Source organism: Schistocerca americana, chromosome 9 (genome assembly GCF_021461395.2).
Source record: "Schistocerca americana isolate TAMUIC-IGC-003095 chromosome 9, iqSchAmer2.1, whole genome shotgun sequence".
Taxonomy (NCBI): Eukaryota; Metazoa; Arthropoda; class Insecta; order Orthoptera; family Acrididae; genus Schistocerca; species Schistocerca americana.
Genome location: NC_060127.1, coordinates 8,957,613 through 8,973,088, shown reverse-complemented (window position 1 = coordinate 8,973,088; position 15,476 = coordinate 8,957,613). Strand labels below are relative to the sequence as shown.

At 44.3% G+C, this 15,476-nt stretch overlaps 1 protein-coding gene across 1 annotated transcript in view; it reads right to left on the bottom strand.

Moving 5' to 3' along the window:
• The window catches only part of LOC124551199 (ATP-binding cassette sub-family C member 4-like), a 197,947-nt gene that overhangs the window by 68,248 nt on the left and 114,223 nt on the right, over positions 1–15,476 (bottom strand). The window contains exon 8 of the mRNA XM_047126190.1: positions 14,638–14,776. Within this exon, the coding sequence (XP_046982146.1) occupies positions 14,638–14,776 (139 nt within the window). The remainder of the gene's footprint in view (positions 1–14,637; positions 14,777–15,476) is intronic.

The following is a 15,476-nucleotide window of genomic DNA, read 5'->3' as shown; positions in this document are numbered from 1 at the left end:
CCGTCTTACCCGTAGAAATGTGCGTGCAGATTGGTATATAATATACCAGAGATATAAGTTGTAAAATTGTAATATCTGTAAACTGAAACAATTGCTGCTATCGCTGTAAAGTCGAGTGATAATGTTTAAAATAAATAGGAAATCAACTGTCATCAATCTTTAACATACCTTAAAAATCACAAAGAAGTCAAGTTAAAGGAATTTATTTAAAATAAAAGCTATAGAATGCAGGGACCCACACATCAGCGTTTGAGCTCTCCAGCCCCTTGGCTAGTATCGTACAGAAAGGGCACGCTCTCTAGGTAGCGCTCTCAAGCTCCCCTCCACAGTTATCTGTTGCGCAATTTTGATTCAGGGCTTGACGACATCAACTTTCATCTGGCGTCCCTAGGCAAGGAGGTAAGACGGTACACTTTCACTACATTACTTGATACTGTTCCAATATTACACACAAGATCCTTCACTACCAAGCTGGTGTCATCAGCACACTGAAATATTTTTGAATCACCTGTAATACTAGAAGGCATATCACTTATATAAATAAGAAATAGCAGTGGCCCCAGCGCCGACCCTTGGGGAACGCCCCACTTAACAGTGCCCCATTAGGACTGAACATCGCTACCACTCTCAATATTGCGGAGAATTACCTTCTGATTTCTGTTCTTAAAGTAAGAGGCGAAAGGCGAACCAATTGTAAGCTACTCCCCTTACTCCATAATGGTCCAACTTCTGCAGTAATATTTTGTGGTCAACACAGCCAAAAGCCTTCGTTAAATCAAAGAAAACACCTAGCGTTCGCAACCTTTTATTTAATCCGTCCAAAACCTCACCGAGAAAACAGAATATAGCATGTGATTTGAGACTTTCTCGGCGTATTCCATTCGTGAAATCTTCTCGGGTGATCAGCCGAGTAAAGGCGTCGTCTTCTCGCAACGTTTCGAAGGGTTTCGTACCCATCATCTTCAAGCGAAGTGTCGAGATGCTGTGTTGCGCGGTCCTATAAGGGCTCCTGGACCAGTGACTGATTCCGGGCGCCGACCAATCAGGTACCTGCGGAATCGGCCGCCGCGCCAGTGGTGGAGGGTTCGCGGCGCGGACCGGGCGTCGAGTCCCTGCCGGTTCCTAATACGTCTGTGGCCGCTACGGTCTTCGTGCCGGAGCGTTCTCTTCTAATTTTAGTTATTGCGGGATTCCAAGCTGTACTAAGTTGGAAACCAGTGTCTCGATTGATCAGGTTGCTGTTCAAGCGAATTTCTACAGCCTCTTTGAAAACTGAATCCCAAAATCCTTTAGCGTCACACAGCTTCTTCGTACCCTCAAAGAGGAAGGTGTGTCCTTCGTTAAGGTTATGTTCCGCTACCGCCGATTTTTCTGTCTGACCAAGGCGTACATTTCTAATGTGTTCCGAGCGCCTCTGCGTGATGCAGCGCTGCGTTTGTCCGATGTATTTCGTACCACATTCACATTCAATACTGTATACGCCCGGAGTCTGCAGTCCTAGGTGGTCTTTGACTGAGCCAAGTATGTCCTTAATTTTACTAGGGGCATGAAAAATTGTCTTGATGTTGTGTTTCTCCAGAATGCGGGCAATCTTGGCTGTTGGCGGTCCCGCGTATGGTAGAAATGCCAGGCATCTGGTCTCATCTTCTTCTTCTGGTGTGTCTACCTTCCTGCTCTTGTGTAGGGCGCGCGAGATTTGCGTCTCATTATAACCGTTGCTGCGGAAGGTCTTCCTTAGGTGTTGTAACTCTGCAGGTAGGCTGTCATCATCACAGATAGACTTGGCCCTGTGCACAAGTGTGTTAAGCACTGAGTTGCGTTGTGCTGGGTGGTGGCAACTCTGTGCATGAAGGTATAAATCCGTATGTGTCTTCTTCCTATACACAGCGTGACCCAAGGTGCCATCAGGGTGCGTCTTGATTAGAATAGGACCGCGCAACACAGCATCTCAACACTTCGCTTGAAGATGATGGAAACCCTTCGAAAAGACGACGCCTTTACTCGGCTGATCACCCGAGAAGATTTCACGGAAGAGAATATAGCATTTTCAGTTGTTAAACCATTTCTAAAACCAAACTGTACATTCGACAGCAAATTATGTGAATTTAAATGCTCCAGTAACCTTGTATATACAACCTTCTCGATAACTTTAGCAAACACCGATGGCATAGAAATAGGTCTAAAATTGTCAACATTATCCCTGTCTCCCTTTTTATAAAGTGGCTTCACTACCGAGTACTTTAATCGATCAGGAAACCGACCACTCCTAAAGGAAAAGTTACAGATATGGCTAAGTACTGGGCTAACATACATGGAACAATACTTCAGTATTCTGCTAGATACCCCGTCATATCCATGAGAGTTCTTGGTCTTTAGTGATTTAATTATTAACTCAATCTCCCTCTTGTCAGTATCATGGAGGGGCATTTCAGGTAACAGTCTCGGAACACTTTTTTCTAAGAGCGATGTATGATTCCCTGTTGGGACTAGGTTTCTATTTAGTTCACCTGCTATATTCAGAAAGTGATTATTAAATACTGTACATACATGCGACTTATCAGTAACATGGAATTCCCATACGCACTGATTCTATATCCTCGACCTGTCTCTGCAGACCAGCCACTTCCTTTACGACTGACCATATGGTTTTAATTTTATCCTGAGACTTAGCTATTCTATCTGCATACCACATACTTTTTGCCTTCCTAATAACATTTTCAAGCACCTTACAATACTGCTTGTAATGGGCTGCTGCATTTAGATTTTGCCTGTTTCTAATGTTTTGATATAATTGCCACTTTGTTCTACAAGATATTCTTATCCCTCTAGTCAGCCACCCAGGCTGCCTGTCTGTGCTAGTACCCTGTTTTGAACGTTCTAACGGAAAGCAACTTTCAAAGAGCACGAGAAAATTCTTGAGAAAAGCATTATATTTATCGTCTACTGTATCAGCACTATAAACATCTTGCCACTCTTGTTCCTTGATAAGGTTTACAACAGCAACTGGATCAGCTTTCCTAAAAAGTTGATAACTATATTTAACATCTGACGCAGCACAAAAATCTTTTAGAGTTAAAATTTGTGCATCATGATCTGAAAAGCCATGCACCTTTTTGCTAACAGAATGCCCTTCTAGTAATGAGGAATGAACAAAAATTTTGTCTATGGTTGTTCTACTGTTCCCTTGCACTCTTGTTGGAAAGAATACGGTGTGCATAAGATTATATGAATTAAGGAGGTCTACCAGCATCCTTTTCCTTGCACAATCACTTATACAATTAATATTGAAGTCACCACATATAACTAACTTATTGTATTTCCTATAAAGTGAACTAACAACCTCCTCTAGCTTTAGCAAAAATGTTGTGAAATCGGAGTCTGGGGATCTATAAATAACAACAGTTAGAAGTTTAGCTTCACTAAATTTAACCACACCTGCACAACATTCAAACACCTTTTCAGTGCAGTACTTTGAAACATCAATTGACTCAAATGGGATGCCGTTTTTCACATACATGGCTACTCCCCCACACCGCAAAGAGCTCCTAGAAAAGCTGGCAGCCAACCTGTATCCTGGTAAAGGAAGCCTCTGAATTATCTCCTTATTTAAGAAGTGTTCAGATATACCAATAATTTCAGAGTCAACATCTATAAGTAGTTCACTAACTTTATCTCTAATACCTTGTATATTTTGATGAAATATACTAATTCCCTCATTACTCGGATACCTAAGGTTTTTCAAAAGCGGTTCCTTTGTTATAGAGACTTCCCTTAAGCAGGAATACCTATTAGCTGACTTCAATCCAAAAAAGGTGCAGCTCTATCACCCACTACTGCAGGAATTTTCCCATGAGTGATCCCACCACCCCCACCTACGCTGTCACCTATAAGCTTTGCCAGCCTCCCCTTCCCATACCTATTGAGGTGCAGGCCATGTCTAGTGAAACCCGTCCTGGTGGTAGACTCCACCGACACCACTGAAATGTGACCCATGCTTTCTGTCATCAGCGCACCCCCAAGTCTCATTGACCACAGATGTTGAGTCCCATGGTGATCAGAGCCATTTGAACCATTTTTTTTGCAACTTTTCACAATTTTCTCTTGTTTACAAGAAAAGAAAGTTTTATAGTTACCGTTGATCAGCAGTAGATCACTGCCGCGTTCTGGACTTCATTTGGTGCGGCGGTTTGTTAACAACATTCCAGTATTACTAAAGCACCGTTCACAACGTGCCCTTGTTGCTGGCATACATGAAATTCGTCTTGCGACTGCAGCGCGACTTGGTAGATCATTTTCATGTCTGCTCCACCATTTTAAGATGCAATCATCGCCAGGGTGAAATATAGTAATCTAATTCACCTGCTGCGGAGGATTTATTGTTCTTCCAATCCTTGAAAAAATCTCTCTTTCTGGCTGGCGATGGCACAGCACTTCATGGTTCTTTTTAATAAACGACAGAGTGAGAAGTAATACAAAACTGATGTAATCTGGAAACCACGAAAGTGTACCCGGAAGAAATGTGTTTTACGTTAATGAAGTATTATACCAACTATAATATTTCAGTTTCGCTATAAGATACTATGCACTAACAATACAAACGATTACGTTAATGGTTGCGTGTTGTGCCTGAAAAGCTTGCACACATTCCTCGCACACTGATAGGAATTTCCTGCTTTTCATTTGTGCCGAAAATATTGGGATACGGGAAGAAGGCCAAACGAACTTAGCAGTTTTATTTTTGGACGTGATTACAACCTTCTCACGTAGAAAACTCAGGTCTCGGTTTTTAATCCCCTGTATAACCTGTTAACAAATACAGGACTGCCAGTATATATCAGATAAACTTTTTAATTAAAAATCTATACTTTCCTCGTATCATAGTGGGACCTTACTTGCAATTACTGTAATTAAACTCACCTCACAGTGATTATCTTTGACAATGTAGATGTGTTGACTTTCATGAAATCAATGAAGAACTAACTGGACTATAGGTTCTTCTGTTGCCGACAAACTCATATGTGCTTTCTTTAAATAGTTTCTGGAAAACTAAAATTTTTCCTACAAGTTCATTGTCGTATCCCTGTAACTTGTAAGCAAAATTCTTTTCCTTCAGTAAAACAGCAACCTCGTTATACTGACTGTGTAAGGAATCTACTAGTATAGGGTACACAAGCGGTTCCAGCGTATGCTGACCTCTTGTTTCAAAGATGAGCAGGGAGACGCTTTCCTTCGTGTACAGTATAACGTATTCTGCAGTGTTTATTGTCGCTGCGATATTCGCGGCATCATTTAACGATAAGTAACCTTCATCGGAAGCGTAGGTAAGAGCTGTTGTACAATGAGCAGCAGAAGAAAGCCATTTGTGATTTTCCGAAGCTTTTATTTCATTGGCACCCTGGTCGGAGGAAAAAAAAAAATATGCAACATATCTGGCGAAATGTTCCAGTCAGTCATTGTCTTTTGTATATTTGATTTGTGTTTGTGTAATGTGCTTGTCAGCTTCAAATTATGCACATTATCGTACGCGTTTGTCCACATATCATCTGTCTTAAAACGTGTTTTATGAAGTACTTCCTCAGTAAGCCAAAGTTTTATGCTGTTTCGAACTGCATCGGGCTGTCCTTTCACATGTCGGCTTACAGTAGAAGGATGGGCATGACATTTGAAACACAGACTTCTCGATGATGTGCATCTAGATTAATTCGTGGTCTAGTTCTTTGAAACCGTCACCAGTAACAGAATTAAAAAGTGTCATATCTTTAGCACTCATTGGAACAAACTTCAGCGCTATACCGTTTTTATACTGTCGGTATTCCTGAAGGACCTGTCCCTATACGGGGTTCCTTAGAACTGTGTTTGTCTGAATGAGACGTTCACAACTCGAACCACAGTTGTGTACATCAGTTTATGTACGATATGTTCCCATAGAGATTCTGTTTTCGTCAACAACAGACAGATGTTTATTCCATACGTTTTACATCCTCTCGTTTCCTCTGCGCGTACGCATTGGTCCCAGTCTTACTTCTTACTTCTTTCACTTCCTCACGCTGCGCGGTTACAAGCAGACAACGAACGTGAAGTCTGTGCTGGACGTAGTCATGCAGAGATAAAGACTCGTTTAACGTTTTCGGAATCGAACATTGCCTAGATTTCAGTATTGGCTTCTATACTCAGCCAAAAGTAACTATACACCGTTCATCATAACAATAAACCTGATGTAAGCAATACACTATGTATTCCTCCGCGTATGCTGGAACCTCATTGGATTTCGTTTCACGTGGAGCGGAAGCCAAGCTTTCTCGAGTACAGTCAAGTACGATAGTGAGAATACGTTTTATGCTGCGCGTTACGCCCACATAGACTAAGTTTTACTGGCGCATTTAACTTGGACAGCACTGGGCAGGCAAGTGATCCAACTAACCTCCAGTGTTGTGGACAGTTGTAGTAAGCATGTAAAAAGAGACGAGCAGAGAACAATATAGCTTTGAATGTCATTTAATTTTGAAACACGCCGTAATAATATATGGTAAAACTCAGACGATACGCTTGTTATGTGATCGGACGGAACACAACAAATTCTCGATCTTAGTTAACATAGTGTTGCAATTAAAAACAAGAGTGATAAGAATTCCTGACTTTAACAGTGGTAATTTTTTGCATGGGCTATGTGCGCACTGATGGGATTTTACCACATTGTTAAATATTGAAGCCACTGAAGGTACTACAGTCAGTCGTCTGGTAATCTCTGGACTCCTTCCATATCGGACTCCGAGGAATACATTTCAGTACTGCTACGTTGATAACGAGGCGATCAGCAAAAAAAAAAAAAAAAAAAAAATGTTTCAAATGGCTCTGAGCATTACGGGACTCAACTTCTGAGGTCATTAGTCCCCTAGAACGTAGAACTAGTTAAACCTAACTAACCTATGGACACCATACACATGTATGCCCGAGGCAGGATTCGAACCTGCGACCGTAGCGGTCTCGCGGTTCCAGACTACAGCGCCTAGAACCGCTCGGCCACAACGGCCGGCGACCAGCAACAGTCCCAAGATCGCAGCTCGTGGGCTAGTGGCTAGCGTTGCTGCCTCTAGATCACGGGGTCCCGGGTTCGATTCCCGGCCGGGTTGGAGATATTCTCTGCTGGGGGCTGGGTGTTTCTGTTGTCCTCATCATTTCATCATCATCATTCGTGACAGTGGCTCGAACTGGACTGTGTAGAAATTTGGACGCTGATGACAGCGCAGTGGAGCGCCCCTCAAACCAAACATAATCATCATCAACAGAATCCCAAGCAACTAAAAAGTCCACATTTCCTCCTATTTTATGAGGCGCTGTTCTGCATTTCGCCATCGATCAGCAGAGATGTGCCACACAGCTTCGTGCACTAGTTCCAGTAACTTTGGCAGCTTAAATGTCTTCTAATTTCTCGCGACAAATCCCTTAACTTGGCTCCAGATCAGTTCTGTTGGGTTCAGATTGCAGTGTTCAAGTGGCAACTGTAAATATGCAGCATGTGTACAGTGTGATCGACGCCGTGAAAATTATTGTTTTCCGTGTTTCTACGACGCTTATCACTCTGGCTCATGTGAGACCAAATCTGTCCTACAAAACAATGGGCATATTCAAACGAAGAGTTCAAAAAATGGTTCAAATGGCTCTGAGCACTATGGGACTTAACATCTGAGGTCATCAGTCCCCTAGAACTTAGAACTACTTAAACCTAACTAACCTAAGGACGTCACACACATCCATGCCCGAGGCAGGATTCGAACCTGCGACCGTAGCGATCGTGCGGTTCCAGACTACAGCGCCTAGAACCGCTCGTCCACTCAGGCCGGCAAACAAAGAGTATTTAGTTATTCATTTTTCTCCAAACAATGTAATTGTGTAATGGTTTCTTAACTTCAGGAATCTTTTATAAAAGATCAATAACTAAGAATGTGTATTTTCAATGAAAACCAGAATTTTGCGTGCGATATGATATTTGAATCTAGAAGACGGGTATTTTTCTTGATAACGATGACCAAGTATGAGTTGGATACCATATATCTGATGAGTTTCGCTTTTAAAGGATTTAGGTATTCAAACCGAACGAAAAAATTTGTGTCCTCCGACGGGTTTCGAATTGTCACTCATAATTAACTACGAGTGAGAGTCCATGATGCTATCGGTTACGCCACACACCACATTTATCCTTCCTCCCTTATATTTAATTCAAACTGTTTCTCAAGAAAACGTCAAAGCTGATTTTATTCTGTAATCTTGTGAAAACATTAAGGACAACTTGCTTCTAGCAATGAATGGTATCAACCACTTTCACGGTACGTACGAACAGCCCAAGTAGCGTTTAAGCCCGTTGCAGAGACTCTGACTCTACACGATTTTTGAAATAAAAACTATGTAGCTAAAAGGTGATTAAGAAAAACGTTGATGGTCACGCCAATTTGGATTCCATCTCGCCCCCTACAGAATTCAAGGTATGAGCAGCAGCCTTTTCTCCTTTCCGCCGTAGGCATCCAAACGTACCGTGTGATAGTGAATTTGTTTCCCCGACGCGACGTAGCAACTCTGTCCTACGACGAAATTTTGTCTGCATTAGATGCATATTTTAAAGACTCAGTCAATGTAGTTGCAAAAAGGTATACCTTCTTTCGTACAAAATGTACGGCAGGTCAGACTAATAGAGAGTGGGTTGTAACTTTGCAAGGCCTTACTAGGGATTGTGCTTTTGAGTGTCAATGTGGACTCCCTTATTCAGATACAATGGTACGTGATGCAATTGCACAGAACGTTTCTGATGTTCGTATATGGGAACAGATTTTGAAACTAGTCAATCCCTCCCTTCAACAAGTGATGGACATATTGGATCGGCAGGACACACTTGACTTTGCTCAGAAATCATTTGAAACTTCACCAGCCGTGTGTCACATTAACCGGCCCACCGCGCGAGCTGCACGGAACAGTAAACAGCCCTCGCGCCCGTCCGCACAGCTGCCGCCAATCTCTCCACCACGTGTGCCGCGCAAGCAAGCCAATGCAGTGCTAAAATCATGCCCGCGGTGTGCTACTAGACATTCGCGTGAGAATTGCCCGTCACGCCAAGCTGTTTGCTTTTTCTGTAATAAAAAAGGACATGTTCAGAGTGTTTGCCAGAAAAAGCTCAGATCGGACACTCACAACCACTCCAGGCCCTTTGCTTCGCGCCGGAATCGGAATCGAACCAAGGATATTCCGGCTCGTGAAACTTCACCCATGGACATTCATGTAGCTCATTCCACTCCACCCAGTGCCCCTATCTCTAACAGTGACTGTGTTCGTCCCACAAATAATGTGCGTCGACATCGCCAGAAATCCCGTCAAGTAGCAAGTGATTCTGTACCAGTGTCAGTTCACGTTGCACAAGACAGTCGCTCTTGTCGTCAGCAGGACAATAAACTTTTTGTAGATTTGGACTTTAATGACAAAGTGATACCATTCCAGCTCAATACCGGAGCTGCAGTTTCACTGATCAATCGGAACACGTACAAACAGCTGGGCACACCTCCATTGTGTGCCGCAAATGTTAAGTTACGTAGTTATTCAGGACAAGCAATCCCTGTGTTAGGACAGTGCAGCCTTCTTGCAACATACAAGGGACAAACAAAACTTGTGTCATTTTACGTTCTTCGTTCTTCTTCTGCAGTGAACTTGTTTGGTTTAGATTTATTTCAGTTGTTTACCTTGTCTATAGTCAATCAGGTCCTATCAGTGAACCAAACTGTGCCTTCAGACAGTGTTTCTCGTCTATGTGAAGAGTTTACAGACATTTTTGCACCGGGCCTTGGTTGCACTAAGAACTATAAAGCACATTTGGAACTGAAAGTAAACGCGCAACCGAAATTCTTCAGAGCGCGCAATGTTCCCCACGCATTGTGTGCTGAGGTTGCAAGAACGTTAAACGATTTGGAATCACAAGGTGTGATTGAACGTGTGCAGGCTTCTCTCTGGGCATCACCCTTAGTAATTTTGCCAAAACCTTCCGGAAAATTGAGACTTTGTGTGGACTTCAAGGCAACGGTGAATCCACAACTAGTGATTGCAACTTTTCCTTTACCCCGCCCAGAAGATCTTCTTGACAAACTGTGCCCGGGTAAATATTTTTCGAAGTTGGACCTAGCAGATGCGTACTTGCAAATACCGGTGGACGAAGACTCCCAGCGCATTTTGGTGGTTAACACGCATCTTGGTTTGTATCGATTCAAACGACTGCCATTCGGGTGTGCATCCGCCCCTGCATTGTTTCAGCAATATCTGCAAACTGTTTGTGCGTCGGTCCCTACTGCAGCAAACTATCTGGACGATATTGTGATCTCCGGAAAGACGGAAGAAGAACATTTAGCCAATCTCAGAACATTATTTCAGGCCTTGCGATAAAATGATCTTCGCTTGCAGAAGGACAAATGTGTGTTTTCTGCTCGTGACTTACCCTACCTGGGACATGTAATCAATGCCCAAGGCATACATCCCAGTCCCGAGCACCTCCGTGCCGTATAAGACTTGCCTTCGCCGCAGAATTTGAAGCAGCTACAGAGTGTGCTGGGAAAAATCAATTATTATCATCGCTATGTGCGCCACGCCTCTTCCATTTCAGCTCCGCTTCATCGCTTACGCCGTAAAGGTGTTCCGTTCGTCTGGACGACGGAATGCGCACGCGCCTCTCGCCAGTTGAAATCGGCGTTGCTTTCCAATACTTGCCTTACGCCATTCGATCCCCAGAAACCCCTTTTGTTGATGGTGGATGCATCGGATTTCGGGGTCGGTGCTGTGCTTGCGCACAAAGATGGAACGCATGATCGCCCTATTGCCTTTGCGTCCAAATTGCTCTCGTCTGCGCAAAGAAATTATTCACAGATCGAGAAAGAAGCTTTGGCTCTCGTATTTGGTGTTATTAAGTTTCATGATTTCTTGTATGGTCGTCACTTTACCATCATCACAGACCACAAACCTTTGACGTCGCTTCTTCATCCGAACAAGCCTGTACCTCCACGTACAGCGCAGAAATTCATTCGCTGGTCTATTTTCCTCTCGCAGTACCGCTACGATATCTTGTATCGGTCCACTACTAAGCACGGAAACGCCGATGCGTTGTCCCGTTTGCCTGTTGCTGAGGATAGAGCATTCGATTCCTCCGAACTTGCTTGCATGTTCATTGATGCGGAAACCGATGACGTGGTCGAATCGTTTCTGATTGATTTTCGTCGTGTAGCTACAGCCATAGCTGCTGACCCTGTCCTTGCTACCGTTCTGCGTTTTGTTGCCACGCAATGGCCCCTGTCAAAGTCACGGATCGAGGATCCGTTGGTTCGCCGATTCTTTGCTCACAAGGAGAGACTTTTTGTACGACGTGGTGTTTTGCTGTTGCGTTCTGATAATGATCAGTCCAGGGTCGTGGTCCCACGTTCGTTACAGTCCTCTGTCTTACGGCTTCTCCACCAAGGACATTGGGGTATAGTGAGAACGAAACAACTTGCTCGTCAGCACTGCATTTGGTTCGGAATCGATGCTGCGATTACGAAAATGTGCTCTTCTTGCATGGCGTGTGCCGAACAACAATCCGCACCACCGCGGAAATTCTTTGCATGGCCAACAGCCACTTCCCTTGGCAACGCTTACACATCGATTTTGCTGGTCCATTCTGGAATGCTCGATGGTTGGTTGTGGTAGATTCATTCAGTAATTTTCCTTATGTTGTCCGGATGTCTTCCACGACGTCATCTGCCACCATCCAAGCGTTATCTGCCATCTTTTGCATTGAAGGTCTTCCACAGACTATTGTTTCCGACAATGGCCCACAATTCATGTCCGCAGAATTTCAGTCCTTCTGCAAGGCCAATGGTATTCAACATCTGACATCCGCGCCGGTTTCGCCTCAGTCAAACGGTGCCGCTGAACGATTGGTCCGGACTTTCAAGTCACAGATGTTGAAGTTGAAGTCGCATTCTCGGGAGGACGCGTTATTGCTCTTTTTGTCCTCGTATCGCTCTCAACCCCGAGAAGGTCGCTCGCCGGCTGAGTTGCTCCACGGTCGTCCTCATCGAACCTTGATGTCTTTGCTACATCCGCCGCATCAGGTTCCTGTGCAGCGGCAGACACCTGCTTTTGCTCCGGGCGACGTTGTCTACTATCGTAACTATCGAGGTTCACGGCGTTGGCTCGAAGGGCGCATTCTTCGCTGCCTCGGCCGCGTTACGTATCTGGTTTTGGGGGCCTCTGGTGAGGTGCGTCGGCATCTCAATCAGCTGCGCCTCTGACGTCGCACGGGTTCTGCCGCTCCCCGTCTGCTTTCAGCGACGGTGCCGTCCGGTCAGCGCCCTGGGGACCCATCTACTGGCTCGCCTCAGCCCCAGGTGTTACCGACGCTGCCTTCCATTTTGACCCATGGCGACGCGCCGCCGCCGCCGCCTGTTCTTCCGCCGGCGACGCCCGCAGTGGCCGCATCGCTGCAACCGCCGGGCGCCTCCCTGGGTCACGCGCCGCCGATCGCTTCCCGTGACCCGTTTTCCTCCGCCATGGACTTCTTGCCCGCTCCGGACCACGTGGCGTCTTCGCCCGTCGGGTGCCCCGACGCGATGGAGGTCGACCCTTCGGCCCCTCCTCTCTACGGGCGCATACACCGCATGTTGGCGTGCACCCTGGAGTAGGTTTTCAGGCGTTTCCTAGCTCCCCTCGGACCGAATGGCAGGGTGCGGGTGGCACAGCCTCGCCTGTTGTTAGGCTCCCCACCTCGTCGCATACGTCAATATGGGGTCCTCCCCACGGCGGGCGGAAGCCTTATAACACAACCGTACGCCGATTTGCGGGGGAGGAATGTGGTGTCACCGCCAGACACCACACTTGCTAGGTGGTAGCCTTTAAATCGGCCGCGGTCCGTTAGTATACGTCGGACCCGCGTGTCGCCACTATCAGTGATTGCAGACCGAACGCCGCCATACGGCTCTAGAGAGACGTCCTAGCACTCGCCCCAGTTGTACAGCTGACTTTGCTAGCGATGGTTCACTGACAAATTACGCTCTCAATTGCCGAGACGATAGTTAGCATAGCCTTCAGCTACGTAATTTGCTACGACCTAGCAAGGCGCTATTACCAGTCAATATTGATTCTGTAAAACATGTACCGTCAAGAGCGATGTTCACCAATTATGGATTAAAGTTAAGTATTCCAGAAGCTACGTACCTTTTTTGCTAGTCTCAAGACCTTGTCCTGTTCCAGACCTCACGCCAGCCTGCGTGAGCTTAAATGCGTGCCTTTCGGCTTCCCGCCATAGTGGATTGGCTGTCTTGCCAGTCCACAACAGATATTCAAGTTTCATTTAACGTAACTTAGTAATAATATATCTAATACATAAGTAGGACCTACTTCCAGGAGCGTAACGACACCAGTGTAGGAGAGCTACGGCTGCTGACCAATAGTCGCGTTTGTGTTTGTTTACATCAGGTATATTTTTATGACGAACGGAGTGTAGTACGGGCAGCCTACCCAGTTAGGCGGTGCTCGGCAAATCTCAATTTTTGTGTTCGCCTGCACGGTCGTGCTGGACTCTGTTCTACAGTGATGGTACGAACAAACTGGTCTCTCGTTGGGAAAAATGTGTACTTCACAGGTCCCTATTTTGAGCAATAAATACGTAGACTTGAAGAGTATACTTGTAATGGTAATGACGTTTGTGTTATTTAAAAAGCTTTCAGTTTACCTATAGGAAAGTTCAGAGGCATTACTTTTCCGCACGCCCATGTACTATGAAATCAGCGCAGTATCGGCACGTGGACGACCTGTTTTCTGTCTTGGTTGTTTCGCAGTGTTAAATGTTTTTGATATTTACATTAAATTTATTTAAATTGGCAATTAATGAAGGTTTCTTCCATGTGAGTAAGGCGTATATATTGTAAATTATGAGTGCATTAGGTCAAACGTCGTCAAAAGACGATTCAGAATAAATCGCCACTTCATTTTAATTTTAATTAATAAACGTTTTTTCTTTGTGTAAATTAATGTTGCAAGAAGGTTTGAGATGTATTTTTGACGAAGCGTACTCGTCAAAACTGTTTTTAATATATCTCTCTTTTGTGAGACCGCCATTCACTAGTGAATTCAGTTTTATTTGAATAAAAAAAACTTTATTCAATTTTAATCATAAATACTTGTCGTCTTCAATTATTTGAATTTCCTATTATACCTGTTACATTTGTAAATGTCGCTGTATTTTGCGATTCTCGTCAATTAAGAGGACACTCAGTAAAATCTATCGATTCTACATCCACGTTGCTCAAATGCTGATAAACCGAGCGGCGTGAAAACACCCCTTAGACATGCTGTCGAGCCAGAACTCTACTAGGCTGCACTTTTACCCGACCGTCTACTTTTTCATACGCAGCTCATGCTCAAGAAGCTGTCGAGCCAGAACTCTACTAGGCTGCACTTTTACCCGACCGTCTACTTTTTCATACGCAGCTTAAATATTAATTTTATTAGTCGTAAGAAACAGAGCACCTTTCGCTACCAAATCACGTCAGTATAGATTTTGTTGGAACACTCTTTCTTTTTTCAAAATGTGTGAGTCTGTAATAAAATTGTTTTAAGCACATTCGCCGCTCGTACCTTGGACGCGACCATCCTGTACCCGAACAGCGTGCAGAGGAGCAGAGTGGCAAAGACGGCCAGCCTGTCCACCATGATGACGGAGGACTTGCTGAAGCCGGAGATCATCGCCTCCATCGCCACTCTGGACATTTCGGACCTGGAAAAGGCGAGCGAGCGGTTGACTTCCCTCCCTGGAGACGTCTACGAGTTCGACGTCACTTCATGAATATCCAAAGGTTCCGAACATAGAGGACAGCGTGATGCAAAGGTAGTGGGAGTTATGCACGCTGCAGTTGAAGCATACAGAAAGAAGCAAGTTTAAATTTTTCTATTGATTTCGCTGTAGTACTTGATGAATCGAGACGAGAATCGTCATTACACGAAGTAAACACTTTTGCCACGTTTTTTACCTGCTATTCTTATGACTTAGGTTCTGCCCAAGAAATGGTTTCACACTATGATAAGAGTAAAAACACAAGAGATAATAATCCAGACAAGTCGTGCCTGGTATGCTCAAGAAGCATCATTTAGTTAATTAGTTAGTTATAACCATAGATCGTCTGAACGATTCTTTTATCGAAATAGTGTAAAGCGGGTAAGTTTACAAGATATCTATACCTGATTAATGTTAACATTAATCAACACATCATCTTTTTTATAGTCCAACTCATGTAAATGCACTTAAAAACAAGTTTTTTTACTGCCTAACAGTTTTTAAATAGAAACTTCTCAGTGAATTAGAAGAAGTACTCCAGGAGAAATGGTTTTCAGTTAGATTTAAAATCGACAAACATTTTTATTGCTGCACATTGAACTCCTTCTCAGCTTTTACACCTTGAATAATGATAATAAATGTC